Source organism: Mustelus asterias, chromosome 17 (assembly GCF_964213995.1).
Source record: "Mustelus asterias chromosome 17, sMusAst1.hap1.1, whole genome shotgun sequence".
Lineage (NCBI taxonomy): Eukaryota > Metazoa > Chordata > Chondrichthyes > Carcharhiniformes > Triakidae > Mustelus > Mustelus asterias.
The window spans coordinates 11,116,104-11,138,753 of NC_135817.1; the positions used below are offsets into that span (position 1 = coordinate 11,116,104).

At 46.7% G+C, this 22,650-nt stretch overlaps 1 protein-coding gene across 1 annotated transcript in view; it reads right to left on the reverse strand.

Annotated features, from left to right (window-relative positions):
* Positions 1–271: 271 nt before the first annotated feature.
* Positions 272–22,650, reverse strand: part of cltrn (collectrin, amino acid transport regulator) — a 57,182-nt gene continuing 34,803 nt past the window's right edge. Inside the window, exons 5-7 of the mRNA XM_078232280.1 lie at positions 11,895–12,011; positions 11,604–11,798; positions 272–3,113 (exon numbers count right to left, since the gene is read on the reverse strand). Coding sequence (XP_078088406.1) covers positions 2,960–3,113; positions 11,604–11,798; positions 11,895–12,011 — 466 coding nt within the window. The 3' untranslated portion in view covers positions 272–2,959. The remainder of the gene's footprint in view (positions 3,114–11,603; positions 11,799–11,894; positions 12,012–22,650) is intronic.

Consider the following 22,650-nt stretch of genomic DNA (forward strand, 5'->3'; position numbering starts at 1 on the left):
GTTCATGACTGATTTGAAATGATAATCCTCAATTCCACTTCCCTGCCTTATCCCCATAACCCTCGATTGCTTTACTGATTAAAAACCTGTCTATCTCAGCCTTGAACATACTGAGCGACCCAGCCTCTACAGCTCTCTGCGGTAAAGAATGCCACAGGTTCATCACCCTCTGGGAGAAGAAATTCCTCTGCAGCTCTGTCTTAAATGGGCGACCCCTCACTCTGAGATTATGCCCTCTGGTTCTAGGTTGGCAGCTGAGAAGGCTGTTTGGCCCTCACCTTTCGAGGGCTGTTTGTTTCCACAACAGAAAATGGGTAAACGTAAATTAAGCGGAGGAACTGACTGGATTTAATAAAGATAAAACACGGAATGACAAAACAAGGAATATTTAGATATTAATAGTTTACATCCCAGTAAATTGAAAGAAACCGCTATTTAAATTGCAGATGTGTCAGTCAAAATTTTTAACATTTAAGCGTTCAAGAATTGCACCTCCAGGCTGAATGTTGCCAATGCCATTCCATTAGTTAAAACAGGAGGGAGAGAGAAACCAGGGATGGAATTCAGCTTAGGCCACATCATGTTCAGCTTGCCAACAGGAGAACGGGTTCGAAACTCATGTCATCTCTCCAGGGGTGCCCGACGTTATTGGAGTGCAATCAGGTGGACAGCCTCAGGCCTACATTGCAAATAAGGCCCCAGCCCAGTCAGAGGCCAGCATCTCTCCAGGACTGGCACTGCCACTTGCAACTGGCTGCTGCCAGTAATGTTCTGAAGCCTTCATCGGGCATCATCACCGCCCCCTGGAGATGGGTTTGGGGAAGGCAGGGAGTGTAGATTGGGGAGGTCACAGGGAAAGTTTGACAGCACTGGAGGGCAGTGGAGGGTTGGATGCAAGAGCAGGATGAGAGGCTCTGAATGGGCACTCCCATTCCTGACAGAGGGTGTCCCTGACAGAGGGGCAGAAGCTAGGTGGTCGCTGGCAGACAGGAGCTCAAGATGGGAGGGTCATGTGAATCCCCGAGTCACCACAAAATCCCAATTGGCTCAGGGGTGATGGCCTTTGAGTAGCTCAATAATTAGCTGGTGGGTGGGTTCATTGTGTCAGCCCATTTCCGCCATCGACTGAACAACGGTCGACTTTCACTGCATGGCCTCCAACTCCATGCCTGCCACCTAGCCCACTCCAGTGGGCTCCTGCCACCTAGCCCACTCCAGTGGGCTCCTGCCACCTAGCCCACTCCAGTGGGCTCCTGCCACCTAGCCCACTCCAGTGGGCTCCTGCCACCTAGCCCACTCCAGTGGGCTCCTGCCACCTAGCCCACTCCAGTGGGCTCCTGCCACCTAGCCCACTCCAGCTCCATTAAATCACAGCCCGGAAAACTACAGAGCAACCAATTTAATGTCAGGAAAGTTAATGGAATCGAGGACAAATGATGGAATTCTACACTGAGGTGGCGCCTCATCACCTACTTTAGTCAGGCCAAGCCTGCCTTGAGCTGGCCGGGGAACCTCAAGCAGAGTTAACGAAGGGAAGTCCCGTCTCCAAGAGACCCTCACCCCACCTCGCCATTGGTTAGGAGAAGAACCATAAGTGGCTATTAATCTGATGAAGAGTGGATGGACTGCCCGGCACCTCCATTGCCATTGGTAAAGTGCTAACAGCAGCCGGTGGGCAACAGGCACATGCTGTGCTACAATGTCTCAGGCCCCCTACCCATCTGTGTGCCTGTTCTGGGGCGGGGGATAGGTACATAACATTTCACCGAGAGAGAGAGAGGGTATCAACTGGTCCAATATTGAGGAACTGAGTGAGGAGGGGTGGCTGGGTGCAGAACATGTTGTCCAGTGGCTAGGTGCGTGAGGGGCTGGATGCAGGAGGGGGTGGATACGGGGCGGGGATGGGGAGGGGGTGGTTGTGGGAGGGGAGCTAGTTTAGGGGGTTACAGGAGAATGGGGGAGGGGGGATTGCAATCAATGGGATGGGCTAACACACAAAACCAATCAAGTTTTAATTATAACAGACAAGTCAGTTAGAATAATCCATAAATATATCCACAAAGTAGTTAAGACTATTGTCCATCCTTAAAATGGGCAAAGTAAATCTTTGCATATGGCTTATTAATAATTATTATAAATGTTATTTTCCAGAAGGTTCCAATTTATTTGTTCCCACGTTGAAATCATGATTTGACGGATAATATTTCTTTATTAGTGTCACAAGTAGGCTTATATTAACACTGCAATGAAGTTACTGTGAAAATCCCCTAGTCACCACACTCGGGCACCTGTTCGGGTACACTGAGGAAGAATTTAGCATGGCCAAAGCACCTAACCAGCATGTCTTTCGGGCTGTGGGAGGAAATCGGATCACCCAGAGGAAACCCACGTAGCCACGGGGAGAACATGCAGACTCCACACAGACAGTGACCCAAGCCGGGAATCGAACCCAGGTCCCTGGCGCTGTGAGGCAGCAGTGCTAACCACTGTGCCATCGTAATAGATAAGAGCAGTCATACTGAGGTGAAAGTGATTCCTCATTTGAGCAATATTTTCTAATACTGCACTTTTTAATGAGGCTATGGTGTTAATTTGAGGGATCTTCGGCCCTTGTTGCCGAGTCTGTATGGCAGGAGCCCCGCATGCAGTAACCCTTGTGTAGTAAATGTCGGTCAGCTATGGAGAAAAGGCAGATCCAGGGATCAAGTCTTCAGACACAATTGCAGAGACTCCAAATTCGCTGCGACAGAGCCCCTTGATTTTTGACCACCCTACGTTTCTGTCCATTTAACGAAAAATAAACACAGAAATTCAGAAAGGGAAAAATTAAAATGGAGATGATTTGTGGGTTAGTATTTTGCTGGTAAGAGCTCTTACTAACAGGTCTCATTCGTCTATGAAAATACAATGCAGCAATAGGTGGTAAAGATCCTTTAAGCAGAGGGTGAGTCATTGATTTTTATAGCTGGGTTAATTTGTTATCATCGGGGCAAAAAGCTTCATTGTTCCGGCCTTCAGTGTCACCCAGTGTATTACAGTGGATCCCATTCTCAATTCCACTCAGACTTTTATCTTCGTTTTCTTCACCGTCCTCTTCTGAGGCTCTTGCTTTCCTGTAATGAAGAAGGCATCTTCAGAACAATCATTATGGTGCTGTACAAGAACTGGCTTGAATCCCTCTCCAGCCTGGGTTCGAATCTATTCATCGTTATTGCGTTTGCTCCTATTTTAAAACTTTTTCTTAGAAGTCTTAGAAACCCTACAGCACAGAAAGAGGCCATTCGGCCCATCGAGTCTGCACCGACCACAATCCCACCCAGGCTCTACCCCCATATCCCTACGTATTTACCCACTAATCCCTCTAACCTACGTATCTCAGGACACTAAGGGGCAATTTTAGCATAGCCAATCAACCTAACCCGCACACCTTTGGAGTGTGGGAGGAAACCGGAGCACCCGGAGGAAACCCACGCAGACACGAGGAGAATGTGCAAACTCCACACAGACAGTGACCCAAGCCGGGAATCGAACCCAGGTCCCTGGAGCTGTGAAGCAGCAGTGCTAACCACTGTGCTACTGTGCCGCCCCTTTGTTACCAAGGCAGGGTTGCCCACTAAACTTTGCTTCACTTTCACTCAACTGCTCACCCCAATTCAGGGTTGCAGGGAGTCGGAGCCTATCCTGACATTCACTGGACGCCAGGGCAGGATACACCCAGGGCAGGATACACCCAGGGCAGGATACACCCAGGGCAGGATACACCCAGGGCAGGATACACCCAGGGCAGGATACACCCAGGGCAGGATACACCCAGGGCAGGATGCCAGTCCATCACAGGGCACACGCACATGCATCCCGACAGACGCTGATAAAGTTTATTTCTTAGTGTCACAAGTAGGCTTACATTTAACTGCAATGAAGTTACTGTGAAAATCCCCTAGTCACCACACTCCGGCGCCAGTTCTGAGGGAGAATTTAGCATGGCCAATGCATCTAATCAGCACGTCTTTTGGACTGTGGGAGGAAACCCACGCAGACACGGGGGAGAATGTGCAGACTCCGCACAGGCAGTGACCCAAGTCTGTGAATTGAACCCGGGCGCTGTGAGGCAGCAGTGCTAACCACTGTGCCACCGTGCCGCCCCATGGGCACATGTGCGCCCGCGCGCACACACACACACACGCGCACGCACACACACACACACACACACACACGCACGCACGCACGCACACACGCACACACACACACGCACACACACACACACACACACACACACACACGCGCACGCACGCACGCACACACACACACACGCACACACGCACACACACACACACACACACACGCACACACGCACACACACACACGCACACACACGCACACACACCTGACTGTGCTGTCCTCCATTAAACATATCATTCACAATAAAATATTTAAGCACTACTAAGGGGATCTGGTGCAGCAAAGAATTAGAGAAGTTAATTTCAGACATTATTTTAGGTGAGAAAACATTAGCAAGAGGGGAGGCAAAGGACGGGGAGAGCCCATCAGGGACAAAAAGCAGCGACAGAAGTTTGGCTGAGGTACTAAATTAATACTTTTCATCTGTCTTCATGAGAGAAGTGATGCTGCTAATGTAAGAAGATTACTGTAGATTTAATGTAGTTTTGTCGGTGTAGACTTGATAGGCCAAAGGGTTATCTGTACTCTTCTGCACACTATTCATAATCAAGGTTGCTCTTTATTGGGCAGAGAAGCTTGTGTAGCTTTGCAACTTCTTTATCAAGCAGGAGAAACCCAAAGTGACCCCGAACAGTTTGAGGAAGCTCCACAACTGCAGCCACAGCAGGGCATTCTGGGACTGGCATTGGTGGGGTGGGGGGGGGGGGGGGGGGGCGATATGGATGAAGCAGGAGACCGGACCACCTGCTAACGACGGAGACCAGCCAGAGGAGCAAAAGCTGGACTTTGTGCTACTTCTTGAAGAGAGAATGGATGAGGATAATAATACCCTTACGAGAGTGTGAGCGAAACATTACTGATGATTGTAAGCAGGATGCCAAACCACCTGACTCCTCTGGCAAGGACGCCAATGGCATTGGGACAACCTGATGCAGGGACTGAGCTTCAAGAAGAGAAACCAGGGACAGGAGCTCTGACGCTGGCCAAGGAGACAACTGCAGAATACAGACTCCCGAAACCCTGAGGTCAAGGCTGAAGAGGAAGTGACTGAAACAGGTGGGATTCTAGCTGCTGATCTCACACACATGGCCGGGTAACTTCTTCCAATCTAGCAGAGGCAGCAACCTAATCCAGTAAAACATTGTATCTTAACAGAACCTCAGGGATGTTCAGAACTGTTCCAGATGTTGCCTTGATTCCTGAAGCTCTCAAAATACCGATACCTAAGACACTCACATTCGTCTGAAAGCATTGTGTGCACAGGCCAAAGAACCAGAAGCAGAAAGAAAAAAAATCCTACAGAATTTACAGAAGTATCATTAACTCCAGTTGAGAATAATCTTCATTCTTCTCTTTGTCCATCAGGGTTCATTCTGGACGTTGACTTTGGGATTGCACAGCCCTGCATTCCAGGCCATTGAGGGTATTTAACAATTGGATCATTTTACCAGGCAACAACATTGATGGATCAGAATATTACAGTCCGACTTTCACAGAAACTGACCAGGTCTCACGCCTTTGAGAAAGAACAGTTACAACATGCTCTATAAAGGGATTGTTCGAAGAGGAACAAAAAGAGAATATCTGGTTTGTACCTTTATACTACCCACCAGAATCAAGAATCCCTGTCTACTGATTCAAGTGCATTCGAAGAGGAACATGGTGAGCAAGGGGGGTTTGGTGACACAATGGTATTGCCGCTGGACTAGCCATCCAGAGACTCGGTAATGCTCTCGGGATGTGAGTTCGAATCCCACCATGGCAGATGATGAAAATCAATTTTTAAAAATCAGAATTAAAAGTCGAATTACGACCATTGTCGTAAAACCCCATCTGGTTCACTAATGTCCTTAAGAGAAGGAAATCTGCCATCCTTATCTGTTCTGGCCTACATGTGACTCCAGACCCACTGCAATGTGGTTGTCTCATTAGTGCCCTCAAGGATAGGCAATGAATGCTGGCCCAGCCAGTGACGCCAACATCCCATAAACAAATACAAAAAATCACTTCTAAGGGGTGGCATGGTGGACAGTGGTTAGCACTGCTGCTTCACAGCTCCAGGGTCCCGGGTTTGATTCCCAGCTTGGGTCACTGTCTGTGTGGAGTTTGCACATTCCCCCCATGTCTGCGTGGGTTTCCTCCCACAGTCCAAAGATAGAACAAAGAAAATGACAGCACAGGAACAGGCCCTTCGGCCCTCCAAGCCTGCACCGACCAAATGTGTGGGTTAGGTTGATTGGCCATGCTAAATTGCCCTTTAGTGTTCTGAGATGCGTAGGTTAGAGGGATCAGTGGGGTTACTGGGATAAGGCATCGGTGGGATTACTGTTGGTGCAGACTCGATGGGCCGAATGGCCTCCTTCTGCACTGTAGGGATTCTATAAGAGAGCTGAGAACACTGTTGGATATAGATGCTACAGGTGCAAGAGACTGTGAAGAGGGAGTGGGGGTGTTGGGGGAAGTTGGATGCGTAAATAATTGATGAGTAGAATGAAAGATTTGGGGGGGGGGGGTGGGCGTCGGCGAAGGTGTAGAATAAATGAACTCTCAGACCACATTTCACTGGAGCTCAGAAGGAGATGCTTCTGGAAGGACCCTCATGCTTATTTATCCCTGAGTATTGCCGTGTATAATTAATAAATGTTTGGAAGTTCCTGGGCATCTATGTTAAACACGCCCTGGGACTGTTTCTGATGACACAGTACTGCCTCTTTCTGCACTGTAGGGTTGCTATGATTCTATGACACTTCGTACTGTAGGTCAAAGGTCAGCAAAAGCCGGAACCTTAAAGCTAACAGAGGCTTTACATACCAAGCCGAGCTAGATCCTCTTGTACAGGATCAGTGTCACTATGGTAACAAGGCTTACAACACACTCCAAGGTTTAAAGTAGACAAGTGCATAATATCATTGGCAACATCCAGCTAAAGATATGGTTGCCTCGATTCATTTATTATTTTATTTTGGTCCACAAATGGTTTCAACATCAATAGGAAAGACAGCACATTATAACACCACACTCAGAGAGTTTCAGAGCAGGCAATTCACAAGATCTGCTCACAGTAACCTCCCTTTTCAGTATGAATGTAAATGTGGGTGGCACGGTGGCACACTGGTGAGCACTGCTGCCTCACAGCACCAGAGACCAGGGTTCGATTCCAGTCTTGGGTGACTTTCTGTATGGAGTTTGCATGTTCTCCCTGTGTCTGCATGGGTTTCCTCCGGTGCTCCGGTTTCCTCCCACAGTCCAAAGATGTGCAAGTTAGGTGGATTGGCCATAATAAATTGTCCATTAGTGTCAGGGGGATTATCAGGGTAAATATATGGGGTTACAGGGATAGGACCTGGTTGGAATTGTTGTGGGTGCAGGCTCAATGGGCCGAATGGTCTCCTTCTTCACTGGAGGGGTTCTATGATTCTATCCCGAGAAGATCAATCCATTGTACAGACCAGCGAAGGGTAATCAGGGAAAATACTCAATGGGTGCAGAACAGTTGAGTCTGGATGACTTGTACCAGTGATGTACAAATCACTCATTAGGTTTAAGACTTATCTAGTCAGCCATATGAACGGAGTGGGAATGGAGGGATACAAAAGAATGGTCTAGTTTGGACCAGGGAGCGGCGCGGGCTTGGAGGGCCGAAGGGCCTGTTCCTGTGCTGTATTGTTCTTTGTTCTTTGTTCACAGCTAGAGTACTGTGTGCAGTTCTGGTCACCACACTATAGGAAGGAAATGATTGCACTGGAGGGGGTGCAGAGAAGATTCACCCGGATGTTGCTTGGGCTGGAGTGTTTCAGCTATGAAGAGAGGCTGGTTAGATTGGGGTTGTTTTCCCTGGAGCAGAGAAAGCTGAGGGGGGACCTGATTGAGGTGTACAAAATCATGAGGGACATAGATAGGGTAGATCGGAAGAAAGTTTCCCCTTATTAGAGAGGGCAATAACCAGGGGGCTTAGATTTAAGGCAAGGGCTGGGGATTTAGAGGGGATTTGAGGAAAACATTTTTCACCTAGAGAGGGGTGGGAATCTGGAACGAGCTGCCTTAAAGGGTAGTAGAGGCAGGAACCCTCACAACATTTAAGAAGCATTTCAATGAACATTTGAAACATCATAGCAAGCAACGAACCTAGTGCAGGAAAATGGGATTAGAATAGATAGGTGCTTGATGGCCGGCGCAGACACAATGGCCGAAGGGCCTCTTTCCGTGCTGTAAAACTCTGTGATCCTACGTTCAACACTTTAAACTAGGCTCTGAAGGATAATTTGAGCAAAGCACCACTTCTTGGATTGGAGAATTGGGCAGAGGCAGAGGGCAGCTTGCCCAGTCCTTACAGTTTGTAATCCAATAAAAACATTCTCCAGACAATCTAGTGAGTCATTGAGACAAAGAGAACAAAGGTGATCCAAGTGCTCGCTCCCTGTCTTTGCTCTCATCCTGTATGAGTGTGTCTCTAAGCCTGAACAAATGTCCCCAAAGTTTCCATCACCCCAATGCCTCAACCTTTTCAATTTCATTCAAATTTTTGTACATTTGCCAATGGGACAGTTGACTTTCCTGCTAACACTTAAGGAACATGAAAAAATGCTCAACGGAACACACTGGCTAAAATTCTCCGATTTCCTCGCCACCCACCCCCCTCACCACCCCCTCCCTCGCTAACCCCCTCCCTCACCAACCCCTCCCTCGCCAACTCCTCCCTCCCTCACCAACCCCTCCCTCGCCAACTCCTCCCTCCCTCACCAACCCCTCCCTCGCCAACTCCTCCCTCCCTTGCCAACCCTCCTTGCCACCCCCCTCCCACGCTAAACCCCTCCCTCACCACACCCTCCATCACCACCTCCTCCCTCACCAACCTCTCCGTCACCATCCCTTCCCTCGCCACCCCATCCATCAGTACCCCTCATTCCCCAGATGTAAAACATGCCCCAAAGTATCCACTATGGCCTGATACATTCATGTGCGTGTAGTGAGCTGAAAACGAGTGCACTGCCCATCGTATTGGTGAAATATAGGTGTCCATGGCCCATGCCTGAACCTGCTCTTTGCATATTTAATAGGGACCTATTGTCCAATTACAGGTTCCCTTCCTGGGGGCAGGGGGTGGGAAAAAGAGCTGCTGATTGTGAGCAGTGCTACCATTGGCCCCTCTGAGTGGTACAGGTACATATTGTTCAGATTAACACAAAATATACTTTTCATTTACAAGGAACAATACTGCAATTACTTCCTGTTTGAAATTCAGATACTCAAGTTCAAATCCCTCCAAGGCTTTCCCCTCCCTCTTTCCAGAACCTTCTCCAGCCCAATAATCCTCCGACATCTTTTCAGTCCTCCAATTCTGGCCTCTTGCATCTCCTCGGTTTGACTGGCTTCAGCCTTAGAGCCCTACCTTCAGCTGCCTGGGCCCTAAATTCTGGAATATTCTCCCAGGCCTCTCTCTCTTCCTTTAAGACACTCCTTAAGACCTATATCCTGGGCCAAGCTTTTTGTCACCTGTCCTATGATCGCCTCATGTGACCCGGTGTCAAACTTTGTCTGATGACACTCCTGGGAAATGTTCAGGATGTTTTCCTGAATCCAGGGTGCTAGATAAATGCACATTGTTGCAGCAGGTGATGGAACTCAGTTCCAGTCTCCTTGATGAAGTAAAGTTGCGTCACACATTGCTCCTGGTTGAAGTGGAGACAGGAGAACCCACTGAGTGTCTGCCCTCGGGCACAGTGCCCTCCTTCCCCTCCCACTTCTCCCAGCTGCTCCTGTCCACTCTCTTCTATCCCATGGGTTGCTTTCCCTGCTCCTCCAGGCATCTGCAGGCCACCTACAACAGCACAACGGAGACAAAATTCCTTACTACGTGGACAAAGCTAGCTTTCCAGAGTGACAGGCTGGCCCAGAAATGTCTGAAAGTTATCCAGAAAACCACCAACTATCAGCTATGCTCTTCAAGAGCCCTTTAATGAATGACGTAGTTCCTCCTTCATGCAACATATGGGTGGGTTCAGCATGTGCTGAGAGATATTCTGTGACAGACAAGAATCACAAACAACTATATGAAGCTGAGGGCCCAACCCAAATAAGATATCAGATGTTCTGAGGTACTTAAGGTTTGCACTCCTGCAATCAACATTCATGAAGCTCAACACCATCTAGGACAAAGAAGCCCGCTTAATTGGCAGTAGATTCCCTTCCCCATTGATGTACAGTGGCAGCAGTGCGTACCATCTACAAGACAGCAGCAACTCACCAAAGCTCCTTCGATAAGACCTCCCTGGTCCTAACCCTAACCTCCCAAACCCACGACCTATTCCACAAAGAATGACAAGAGCAGCAGATACCTGGAAACATCACCATCTGAAAGTTCCCCTTCAAGCCACTCACCATCCTGACTTGGAAATATGTCGCCATTCCTTCACTGTCACTGGGTCAAAATCCTAGAACCTTCTCTCTAACAGCGCTGTGGATGTACCTACACCTCAGGGACTGCAGTAATTCATGAAGGCATCTCACTCATCACCTTCTGGAGGACAATTAGGGATGGGCAATAGATTCTGGGCCCAGCCAGCAATGCCTGCATCCAATGAATGAATAAATAAATAAGTACCAATGAAGCAGCCCAATCCAATATGCAAAGTGGCGCATTTCTTGCTGAAGATATCCATGGGCTTCCTGCCCATCTGGATTGAACCGGTGGAGAATAGGTGCACTGTCATTGAACATGGACATCGATAGAACGGACGCCATGAGGCAAAATAGATTCTTGATTACCAATGGCGATTGGACAGCTCTTTCAAAGATCTCCAGGACAGATATGAAGGGCTGAATGGTTTCCTTACATAGCATAAGGTTCTATGACGATTTGCCTATATGAGACAAGAGAATCATAGAGTCCCTACAGTACAGAAGGAGACCATTCGGCCCATCGAGTCTGCACCGACCACAATCCCACCCAGGCCCTACTCTCGAAATCCCACATATTTACCCAGCTAATCCCCTGACACTAGGGTCAATTTGGCATGGCCAATCAACCTAACCCGCATATCTTTGGACTGTGGGAGAAAACCGGAGCACCCAGAGGAAACCCACGGAGACATGGGGAGAATGTGCAAACTCCACACAGACAGTGACCCAAGCCGGGAATCGAACCCGGGTCTCTGATGCTGTGAGGCAGCAGTGCTAACCACCATGCCACCGAGCCAAGATCATAAGAAACAGGAATAAGAGAATGTTCGTGGGACAAACTCCTTCAGGGCACTACAATATCTGCCAAGTGCCCTCATTGGTTCAACTTTCACCCATTTCATCTCAAGGGAAAGCCCTTTCTAATACTCCCTGCTCCCCGAGTGTTATTTCAAAAATATCCATCTTTTTAGCAATTCAGATGCTTGACCCTTCAAAGGGACAGAAAAATAACTCCGAGTACTCACTTCAGTTTGTCACGGTAACCGGTGATGATTATCGCAGTTAAACCAACCACAATCAAGCCCATGATGACACCAAATACAATCAGCCAGACCGTAACAGATGGCTCACTGGCTGGGGCCAAGGTGGGTTCAATCCCCAGGAACTCCAGTGTGTGATCATCCAGGGAAAAGGCATTATTGAACCGCGATCTGACCATTCTGAAACGTTTAAAAACACAACATTAGCTTCACCCAGCCGATCATTCATTGCAAATTACATGGCAGCAATTTTTACACAAATCATTTTAATCATACCGGATTGCTTTCTCTACATCAGTCTTGGGAAGAGGTTCCAACATGTGAGAGGGATCCGTGACCACAAAGTAAAACGAGATTCTCTTTGTTTCCTCGCATATGTGCACATCGGATATACTGTAAAAATAATGACTATAATAGCAGGCCATTTTCTGTGTATGTCACTCGCTTCCAGTTAAGCAGGCGGTATCATACAAACTGGGTGGTATAGTCAGAAAGAGAAAAATCTAGTAGCCACATTAAGCTGACAAGTGAGCAGGTCTATTGAGACTGACGTTTCCGTTAGGTTCATATTCACTCATAGAGGGAAATATACGGAATGAAAAGATTTGAAAAACGTGGATGGGAGAAGCAGCCTGCAAGAAAAGGTCTGATTTGGAGATGGGAGGGTTGTTCAAGTCACATGGAAGCCAAATACATGGTGGCACAGTGGTTAGCACTGCTGCCTCATAGCGCCAGGGACCCAGGTTCAATTCCAGTCTCGGGTCACTGTCTGTGTGGAGTTTGCACATTCTCCCCGTGTCTGCGTGGATTTCCTCCGGGTGCTCCGGTTTCTTCCCACAGTCCAAAGAATGTGCAGGTTGGGTGGATTGGCCATGCTAAATTGACCCTAGTATCAGGGGAATCAGCAGGATAAATGTGTGGGGTTACGGGAATAGGGCCTGGGTGGGGATTGTTGTCAGTACAGACTTGGGCTAAATGGCCTCCTTCTGTACTGTAAGGATTTTATGCTGAAGGAACACAATTCATGGTCTTTTATTTTAGTTGTTCATGGGATGTGGGCGTCGCTGGATGGGCCAGCATTTATTGCCCATCCCTTAAAGCATTGAAGAGTCAACCACATTGCTGTGGGTCTGGAGTCAGGCATAGGTCAGACCAGGTAAGGACAGCAGATTTCCTTCCCAAAAGGACATTAGTGAACCAGATGGGTTTTTACGACAATCAATTCATGGTCATCATTAGACTTTTAATTCTAGATTTTTACTGAATTCAAATTACACTGTCTGCCGTGGTGGGATTCGAACCTGGGTCCCCAGAGCATCACCCTGGGTCTCTGGGTTATTACTCCCAGTGACAATACTATTACGCCGCCGTTGCCACATCTGACTGCAAACTTCAGGGGACATCTTCACAAGGTTAGTCATGATGGTTTAGGGAGGGAATCCCAGAGTTCAAAGCCAAGCCACCTGCAGACTTGGGGGTAAATATTGCAGTGATTAATATTGGAGTCAGGTGTGAAGAAATACCGAGATCTCAGAGGTTTGTAGGGCTGGAGGAGGTCACATAGTTAGGAAGTGGACAGTGTGGGGGGTGGGGGAGCGGGGAGCGGGTGAGGCCATGAAGGGAATTTGAACAGGGATAAGGATTTTAAATTTAAGACATTACCAGAGTGGGAGACAATACATAAGCCCAATTAAGAATATCAATTTTGGTACAAACACTAATTCAATAAGTTCATGGAATGTTGGCCTTTACTGCAAAAGGATGGAAGTTATGCCACAGCTGTCCAAATTTCTAGATAGACACCATCGACAATACTTCATTCAGTCCTGGTACTGCACCTCAGGAAGGAAGAGAAAATCAGTGCCCTTTAGGGAAGAAAATCTGCCGTCCTTACCCAGTCTGGCCTACATGTGACTCCAGTCCCACAGCAATGTGGTTGACCCTGAAATACTCTGAAATAACCAAGCAAGCCACTCAGTTCAGGGGAAATTAGGGATGGGTAACAAATGCTGGTCTTGTCGGCGACACCCCCAATAAATGAATTGAAACAAAAACTCTGTTTGTATTCCGTCGAGCAGTGAGAGGTGGGCTAACCGAGGTGTTAGGAGTTTGTAGAGTAGTAGAGTAGAGTTTGTAGAGTAATTAGAAAACAGAAAATTCCCCTTGCGGGGAGTTCAGAACAAGGGGGCGTAAGCTAAAGATTAGAGCCAGACCAGTCAGGGGTGCTGTCGGGAAGTACTTTGTCAAATCTAAATTCTCTGGTTCCAAAGTTCTGTTCAGGCTGTGGGTTAATGAAAAATTGTAAATCTGAAATTGATAGATTTCTGTTAGGCAAGAATATTAAAGGACATGATATAGATCAGCCATGACCTCAAGATCACTGAATTGTAGAACAGACATGAGGGGCCGAATGGCCTACTCCTGCTTCTACACTTCCTTACACCATAGTCTCAACATAATAAGCAATTCCACTTATTACTTTAATCATGCACAGTGTTTAAATAAAGCTTGAGCTAAAACATAATGCAGATATAAGCATGTTAATTATAATCACACCTTTTTGCTCATGTTGAATTTTCGATGGGTTTCTTTTAAGTGGAAGAGCAGGGAATGGGGCTAATTGGGTAACTCTTTCAAAGGGCTGGCACACAGGTACAATGGGCTGAATGGCCTCTTTCTCAGCTACTGGAATTTCTGATTCTAAGCTCACTTGCCAGTGTTAGGCTCTGATGAAGGGTCATCCTGTCTCGAAACGTTGACTCTATCCTCTTTCCACAAATGCTGTCAGACCTGACGAGATTTTCCAGCATTTTTCTGTTTTTGTTTCAGATTCCAGCGTCTGCAGTATTTTGTGTTTATGCCAGTGGAACTGGCTGTGTCACGATCTCAGGGCAGTGTGCTGCATGGCATCTCCTGGTATTGAAGGAAACCTGACACATTCACATTCTGCTTATCTCCTCTTGTTTAATCAGGCGACAGCCTTGACAGAGAAGCCACATTCCCTTTTGTTTAATCGTGCAGTGACCTTGTCAGAAACCAAAGTTACACACATATCCCCTTAGAGATTGCCGAAAGCCCTGAATCGCCCTAGGAAATAGGTTCAACAAGGGACACAGACAGTACACAAAATGGTGATCAGGTTCAAAATATGACAAAAATCTCCTGAGAGAGCTGAGCCCCGCATGGCTGTGTCCTCAGCCCCTTACTCAACTCTTTTTACACCTGTGACTGAGTGGCCAAATTCCCTTCCAACTCAATTTTCAAGTTTGCTGATTACACCACCGCAGTGGGTCGGATCTCAAACAATGAGGAGACAGAGTACAGGAATGAGACAGAGAATCTAGCGAACTGGTGCGACAACAATAATCTCTCTCTCAATGTCAACAAAACTAAGGAGATTGTCATCAATTTCAGGAAGCATAGTGGAGAACATGCCCCTGTCTTCATCAATGGGGATGAAGTGGAAATGGTCAAGAGTTTCAAGTTTCTAAATGTCCAGATCACCAACAACCTGTCTTGGTCTCTCCATGCCGATGCTATAGTTAAGAATGCCCACCACGCCTCTACTTTCTCAGAGGACTAAGGAAATTTGGCATGTCCGCTACGCCTCTCACCAACTTCTACAGATGCACCATAGAAAGCATTCTTTCCAGTTGTATCACAGCTTGGTATGACTCCTGCTCTGTCCAAGACTGCCAGAAACTACAAATGGTCGTGAGCATAGCCCAATCCATCACACAAACCAGCCTCCCATCCATCAACTCCATCTCCATTTCCCGCTGCCTCAGAAAAGCAGCCAGCATAATCAAGGACCCCACGCACCCGGGACATTCTCTCTTCCACCTTCTTTAGTCAGGAAAAAGATACAAAAGTCTGAGATCACTGACTCAAGAACTGCTTCTTCCCTGCTTTTGAATGTACCTACCTGATATTAAGTTGATCTTTGTCTACACCCTAGCTATATCTGTAACACTACGTTCTGCACCCCCTCCTTTCCTTCTCCCCTATGTACTCTATAAACGGTATGCTTTGTCTGTTTAGCGCACAAAAAAAAATACTTTTCACTGTATCCCAATACATATGAGAATAATAAGTCAAATCAAATCAAAAGTTACAAAGAATATAAAATATCAACCTCCACAGGTGGGTGCAACCCTGGGAGAAAAACCATCAGGATATCAGAATAGAGTTTTTTTGTTATTTTCATGTAACGGTTCTCTTCATCAAACTTAAAAATATTGAAGATGGGGTTGTACAGTGGTTAGCACTGCTACCTCACAGCGCCAGGGACCAGGGTTCCATTCTGGCCTCAGGTGACTGTGTGGAGTTTACACGTTCTTCCTGTGTTTCTGTGTGGGTTTCCTCTGGGTGCTGCAGTTTCCTCCCACACTCCAAAGATGTGCGGTTTAGGTGGATTGACCATGCTAAATTGCCCCTTAGTGTCAGGGGGACTAGCAGTGTAAATACTTGGGGTTATTGGGATAGAGCCTAGGTGGGATTGTTGTCGGTGCAGACTCGATGGGCCGAATTGCCTCTTTCTGCACTGTAGAGATTCTATAATTCTAAGATGGGGGAGGAAAGGCTGCTTGATGGACAGTCAAGCATCATCCAATTGGGTAATGAGTCCTTTTGCTTTCCAATTGGTGTAGGAAGGCAATGTGTCACAAGGATGGATGTGTTGGTTGACTAATGGGTGAAGCATGGGGTGGGGGGGGGTGGGTGCGGGCCGCAGGGGGGGAAACGGGAGTCATGTGATGAAATTCCAAGAATACTTTTAATCGCAACCCTCCCTCTCTGCTAATTCATCGAGTCACCAATTGCAAGTGACATTCCACAGTGAGCATTTGTCTGATGGTGCACCAGTGTGAAGCACTATGCCACGGCACACTGCACTGTGGCTACATTTCCTCACACGTTATCATGCCCTGAGCAGGAGAAGCATCAAGATTTTCACTCAAAATTGGGAGGAACGCTGGTAGATTCATCAATGGTCAAGATTTCCATGGGGTTCATTGTTGGTGGTCCAGCAAAGGAGGGAGAAAGGGTGCCCTTAATCTCATCACCATTATGTACAACAGACAGTTTGGAAACATATGTACGTATGAATTAGGCGCAAGAGTAGGTCACACAGCCCCTCAAGCCTGCTCAATAAGATCATGGCTGATCTGATTGTAACCTCAACCCAACGTTCCTGCCGACTCCGATAGCCTTTCACCCCCTTGTTTACCAAGAATCTATCTACCTCTGCCTTAAAAATATTCAAAGACTCTGCTTCTACCACCTTTTCAGGAAGAGAGTTCTAGAGACTCACGACCATCTGAGAGAAAGAAATTCTCCTCATCACTGTCCTAAATGGGTGAGCCTTTATTTTTAAACAGTGGCCCCTGGTTCTAGATTCCCCCAAAAGTAGAAACATCCTCTCCACATCCACCCTGTCAAGACCCCTCAGGATCTTATTGGTTTCAATCAAGCCACCTTTTCTAGCTCTTATAAACTCCAGCATTACAAGCCCAGCCTGTGCAATCTTTCCTCATAAGACAACCCTCCCTCTCGGGTATCAGTCGAGTAAAGTTTCTCTGAATCACTTCTACTGCAGTTGTGGAAATTAAGTTACGACAACTATGGCAGGCAACTCTGTCAGTAAGAATGGAAAGAACTCATTATCAGACAAGACCTCGTTGAGGTCAGAGTTTGCGTGTTCAGGAAAGAGACTAATCTAACCTTGTGTCAGTTTCATAAACACTGCTTTCCCAGCCTTGGCCACAGGATGAAACAAAGACAAGTTACCATGACAAATACCAAAAAACAAGACACGGTGACATATTATTCAAATGAAGGAGATGGTTTTCTATTGGATAAAAAAAGGCAAAAAGCTATGCTATGATTGGTGGACTATGTATGTAAATAAAGGATTAGAGCTCGTTTCTCATTTGCTGTAATTAACTATAACTGCTAATTGCCTGCACAATTTGACAGAACGCCTAGCAGTGCATTGTGCTGCATGTGTGTTCTTCTTGCTAGCGAGCTTCGGAGATTGAGTACTCACTGTGTGTTGTCTGGTTAATCCTTAACACAGTTATATTCTTCCCTAAATAAGGAGACCAATACTGAACACAATATTCCAGATGTAATCTCACCAATGTCCTGTACAACTGAAATTTAACATCTCTACTTTTGGAAACAATTCCTCTCACAAAAAACGATATCAAGACATACAGAACAGAAAATGGAAATGCCCAGGTATAGGAATGAGATAATATTTGTCCTCAATATTTATCGCACGATAAAGCTTTATTGTGCAAAATCAAATGCTGAAAAGAGTTGGGTCAATGGCCAACCACAATATGGGCAGCACGGTGACAGAGTGGTTAGCACTGCTGCCTCACAACGCCAGGAACACATGTTCAATTCCGGCCTCGGGTGACTGTCTGTGTGGAGTTTGCACATTCTCCCCAAGTCTGTGTGGGTTTCCTCCGGGTGCTCCAGTTTCCTCCCATACTCCAAAGATGTGCGAGTTAGGTGCATTGGCCATGCTAAATTGCCCCTTAGTGTCAGGGGGACTAGCTAGGGTAAATGCATGGGGTATGGGGAAGGGGTCTGGGTGGGATTGTGTTCGTTGCAGACTCGATGGGCTGAATGCCTTCTGCACTGTCGGATTCTATGATTCTACAATATAACATGCAACCTCCATATTCGTACCTGCATATTATTGCAAGCACAGATCTGGAGGAATTGGTGGCGTGGTGGTATTGTCACTGTGCTAATAATCCAGAGGCCCTGGCTATGGCTCTGGTTCAAATCCCAGGGGTTCAAATCCCACCACAGCAGCTGATGGAATTAAAGTTCAATGAATAAATCTGGAATATAAAGCTACAGTAATGGTGATCACCAAACCATCATCGCTTGTCATCTGATTTCCTTAAGGATATAGTCTGTCATCTTTACTTGGGTTTTACTCAGAGTCACAGCAGTGTGGCTGATTCATAATTGCCCTCTGAAATGGACTAGCCAGCCACTCAGTTCAAGGCCAACTAGAACTGGGCAACAAATGTTGGCTTTCCATGAAAGAAAAAGGGAAACAAAAGACAAAAAAAAACACCAAGCTTGGATTGTAGAATATGAATAAAACCAGGTCCCCTCTGTATGGTTGACTGTTCTCAAGAATCAGGAGCAACGTGGAGGGCGGGAGCTGGTCCCTTGTTAGAATCATAGCATCTCTACAATGCAGAAGGTGGCCCATCGAATCTGCACCGATTCCCCTGACAAGAGCAACTTACCCAGGCCCTATCCTCGTAACCCCACATACTTACCCCACTAATCCGCCTTATCCTATATATCTTGGAACACTAAGGGATAATTTAACATGGCCAATGTGGACTGTAGGAGGAAACTGAAGCACCCGGAGGAAACCCACGCGGACACGGGGAGAACGTGCAAACTCCGCACAGTGACCCAAGGCCGGAATTGAACCCGGGTCCCTGGCGCTGAGAGGCAGCAGTGCTAACCACTGTGCCACCGTGCTGTGTTGTCTTCTGATATCAGGGAATATTCTCAGTCATAGTCAGAAGCGAGAGTGCAGGTGGTATTATTTCTATGTCATTTAATAGGAATAGAAACCAAAATCAGTCTGTGTAATAAAACTCATTAGGGTAAAAAGAATCACTCATGCAGGAAGCATAACCAGAGTAAGAGCCCTTATGTTAGGCCAGTAACCATGGGGAAATCTGCTAACAGGCCCTATGTTCAATTTAAAGAAAGCAACAATGCCACCCACTTCTATTAATAATCCTGCATTCATTGAGCTATTACAATTATAGAATCCCTACAGTGCAGAAGGCGGCCATTCTGCACATTGAGCCTACACCGACTCTCCAACAGAGCATCCAACCCAGGTCCTATCCCTGAAATCCCACATATTTATTCCGCTAATCCCCCTAACCTACACATCTCGGCACACTAAAGGGCAATTTAATATGGCCAATCCACCAAACTAATGCATGTTTGGAGTGTGGGAGGAAACCGGAACACCTGGAGGAAACCCACGCAGACACGGGGAGAATGTGCAAACTCCGCACAGACAGGTGTTGGTGTTGACCACAGCAAAGAGGTTAAGTGTGAAAGATGAGTGTTTGGCCTTGCTGAACCTCCCTCTGCTGACTGCAATGCTATTGCCGCCCCTTTTCATGTAACATTTGGCACCCTAATTACCACAAGCAGCCTTTTAACCCTCTCAGGGCTGCAATAGCACAATGACAAAAAGTTGCAGAAAGTCAGGATGTCTGATTGCCTCAAGACTTAATCATTGAAAGAGTCGACTAGCTCCTGGTCTGTGAATACTGCACACATGGAGCACTTATCCCACAGAATAAACATATTTGATATATTTTATTGCTGCCAATTGCTGGCTACTCCATTCTCCCGTGTATCACTTTCCCCGTCCCTTGCTGTGTTATATCATTGTACACTCTGGCACTGAGAGAAAGCAGAGGGAAACCGTGGCCCAGGTTTTCTGAGGAGCGCTAATCATTGTCAGATTGCCCCTCAGAACTTTCCCCAGCCTGACACTGCTCTACATTTCCACCAGGATCTTACGAATATGGCTGTCCCGGAAATCCAGAGCACTGCCTCCCTCGGTGAACTCCATCAGATCAGAGCAGAGTCAGGGGAAGACAGATAGCATCCTTTATACAGCACTGGCTGCTGGATATAAACTTAAATGTCCAATAGGAATGTTAGTGAATGGGTGATAATGAGTGAGTGATAGTGAGTGGGTGATAGTGAGCGGGTGATAGTGAGTGAGTGATAGTGACTGGGTGATAGTGAGTGGGTGATAGTGAATGGGTGATAGTGAGTGAGTGATAGTGAGTGAGTGATAGTGAGTGAGTGATAGTGAGTGAGTGATAGTGACTGGGTGATAGTGAGTGGGTGATAGTGATTAGGTGATAGTGAGTGGGTGATAATGAGTGAGTGATAGTGAGTGGGTGGTAGTGAGTGAGTGATAGTGAGTGGGTGATAGTGAATGGGTGATAGTGAGTGAGTGATAGTGAGTGAGTGATAGTGAGTAGGTGATAGTGAGTGAGTGATAGTGACTGGGTGATAGTGAGTGGGTGATAGTGATTAGGTGATAGTGAGTGGGTGATAATGAGTGAGTGATAGTGAGTGGGTGGTAGTGAGTGAGTGATAGTGAGCGGGTGATAGTGATTAGGTGATAGTAAGTGGGTGATAGTGAGTGGGTGATAGTGAGTGGGTGATAGTGAATGAGTGATAGTGAGTGAGTTATAGTGAGTGAGTGATAGTGAGTGGGTGATAGTGAGTGGGTGATAGTGAGTGGGTGATAGTGAATGGGTGATAGTGAGTGAGTGATAGTGAGTGAGTGATAGTGAGTGGGTGATAGTGAGTGGGCAAAAGTGAATGGGTGATAGTGAGTGAGTGATAGTGAGTGAGTGATAGTGAGTGGGTGATAGTGATTAGGTGATAGTGAGTGGGTGATAGTGAGTGGGTGATAGTGAGTGGGTGATAGTGAGTGAGTGATAATGAGTGAGTGATAGTGAGTGAGTGATAGTGAGTGAGTGACAGTGATTAGGTGATAGTGAGTGGGTGGTAGTGAGTGGGTGATAATGAGTGAGTGATAGTGAATGAGTGATAGTGAGTGGATGATAGTGAGTGACTGACAGTGAGTAAGTGATAGTGAGTGGGTGATAGTGAGTGGGTGATAGTGAGTGAGTGATAGTGAGTGAGTGATAGTGAGTGGGCGATAGTGAATGGGTGATGGTGAGTGAATGATAGTGAGTTGGTGATAGTGAATGGGTGATAGTGAATGGGTGATAGTGAGTGGGTGATAGTGAATGGGTGATAGTGAATGGGTGATAGTGAGTGGGTGATAGTGAGTTGGTGATAGTGAATGGGTAGTAGTGAATGGGTGATAGTGAGTGGGTGGTAGTGAGTGGGTGGTAGTGAGTGGATGATAGTGAGAGGGTGATAGTGAATGGGTGATAGTGAATGGGTGATAGTGAATGGGTGATCTAGTTCTGGATGATGAGAACAAAGAATGAAGAACAAAGAAAATTACAGCACAGGAACAGGCCCTTCGGCCCTCCAAGCCTGCACCGACCATGCTGCCTGACTTAACTAAAACCCCCTATCCCTCTGGGGATCATATCCCTCTATTCCCATCCTATTCATGTATTTGTCAAGACGCCCTTTAAAAGTCACTACCGTATCTGCTTCCACTACCTCCCCCGGCAACGAGTTCCAGGCACCCACTACTCTCTGTGTAAAAAATCTGCAGATTTCCTTTAAACCTTGCCCCTTACACCTTAAACCTGTGCCCCCTAGTAATGGAAAATGAGCAAATGGAGCAAATGAGCACTAGGCTGAGTATAGAAGATTTGGAAGAGATGTGAATGAGGAAATAAGAAAGGCAAAGTGAGAGTATGGGAAGATTTTGGCAACCAATATAAAGGGGAATCCAAAAGTCTTTTATCGGCATATAAATGGTAAAAGGGTGGTTAAAGAAGGAGAGGGGATGAAAGGGACCAAAAGGGGTCTTTACACATAGTGGCAAGGGCATGGCTGATGCACCAAATGAGTATTTTGGATCTGTCTTTACCAAGAAGAAGGTGATACCAAAGTCAAAGTGAGGGAAGAGGAAGTGGCAATAACCCATCAAGAGCGATTCTAAAAGCTGGCTGCACTTGGTGTCAATCAGTCACCAGAACCAGAAGAGGTGCATCTGAAAATACTGAGGGAAGTAAGGTTGGAAATTGCAGAGGCACCGCCCATAATCTTCCAATCCTCCTGAGATGCAGCAGTGGATACCAGAAGACTCAGGCATTGCAAATGTCGCACCCTTGTCCATAAAAAGGGTGTAAAGATAAGCCTAGGAATGATAGGCTCGTCGGGGTAAAAATTCACAGCCGCTTGTCAAGTGTGGATTAATTAAGGAAAGTATGGATTACTTAAGGAATGCCAGCATGGATTTGGTAAAGGCAAATCATGATGGATTAATTTGAGTCTTTCGATGAAATTAGTG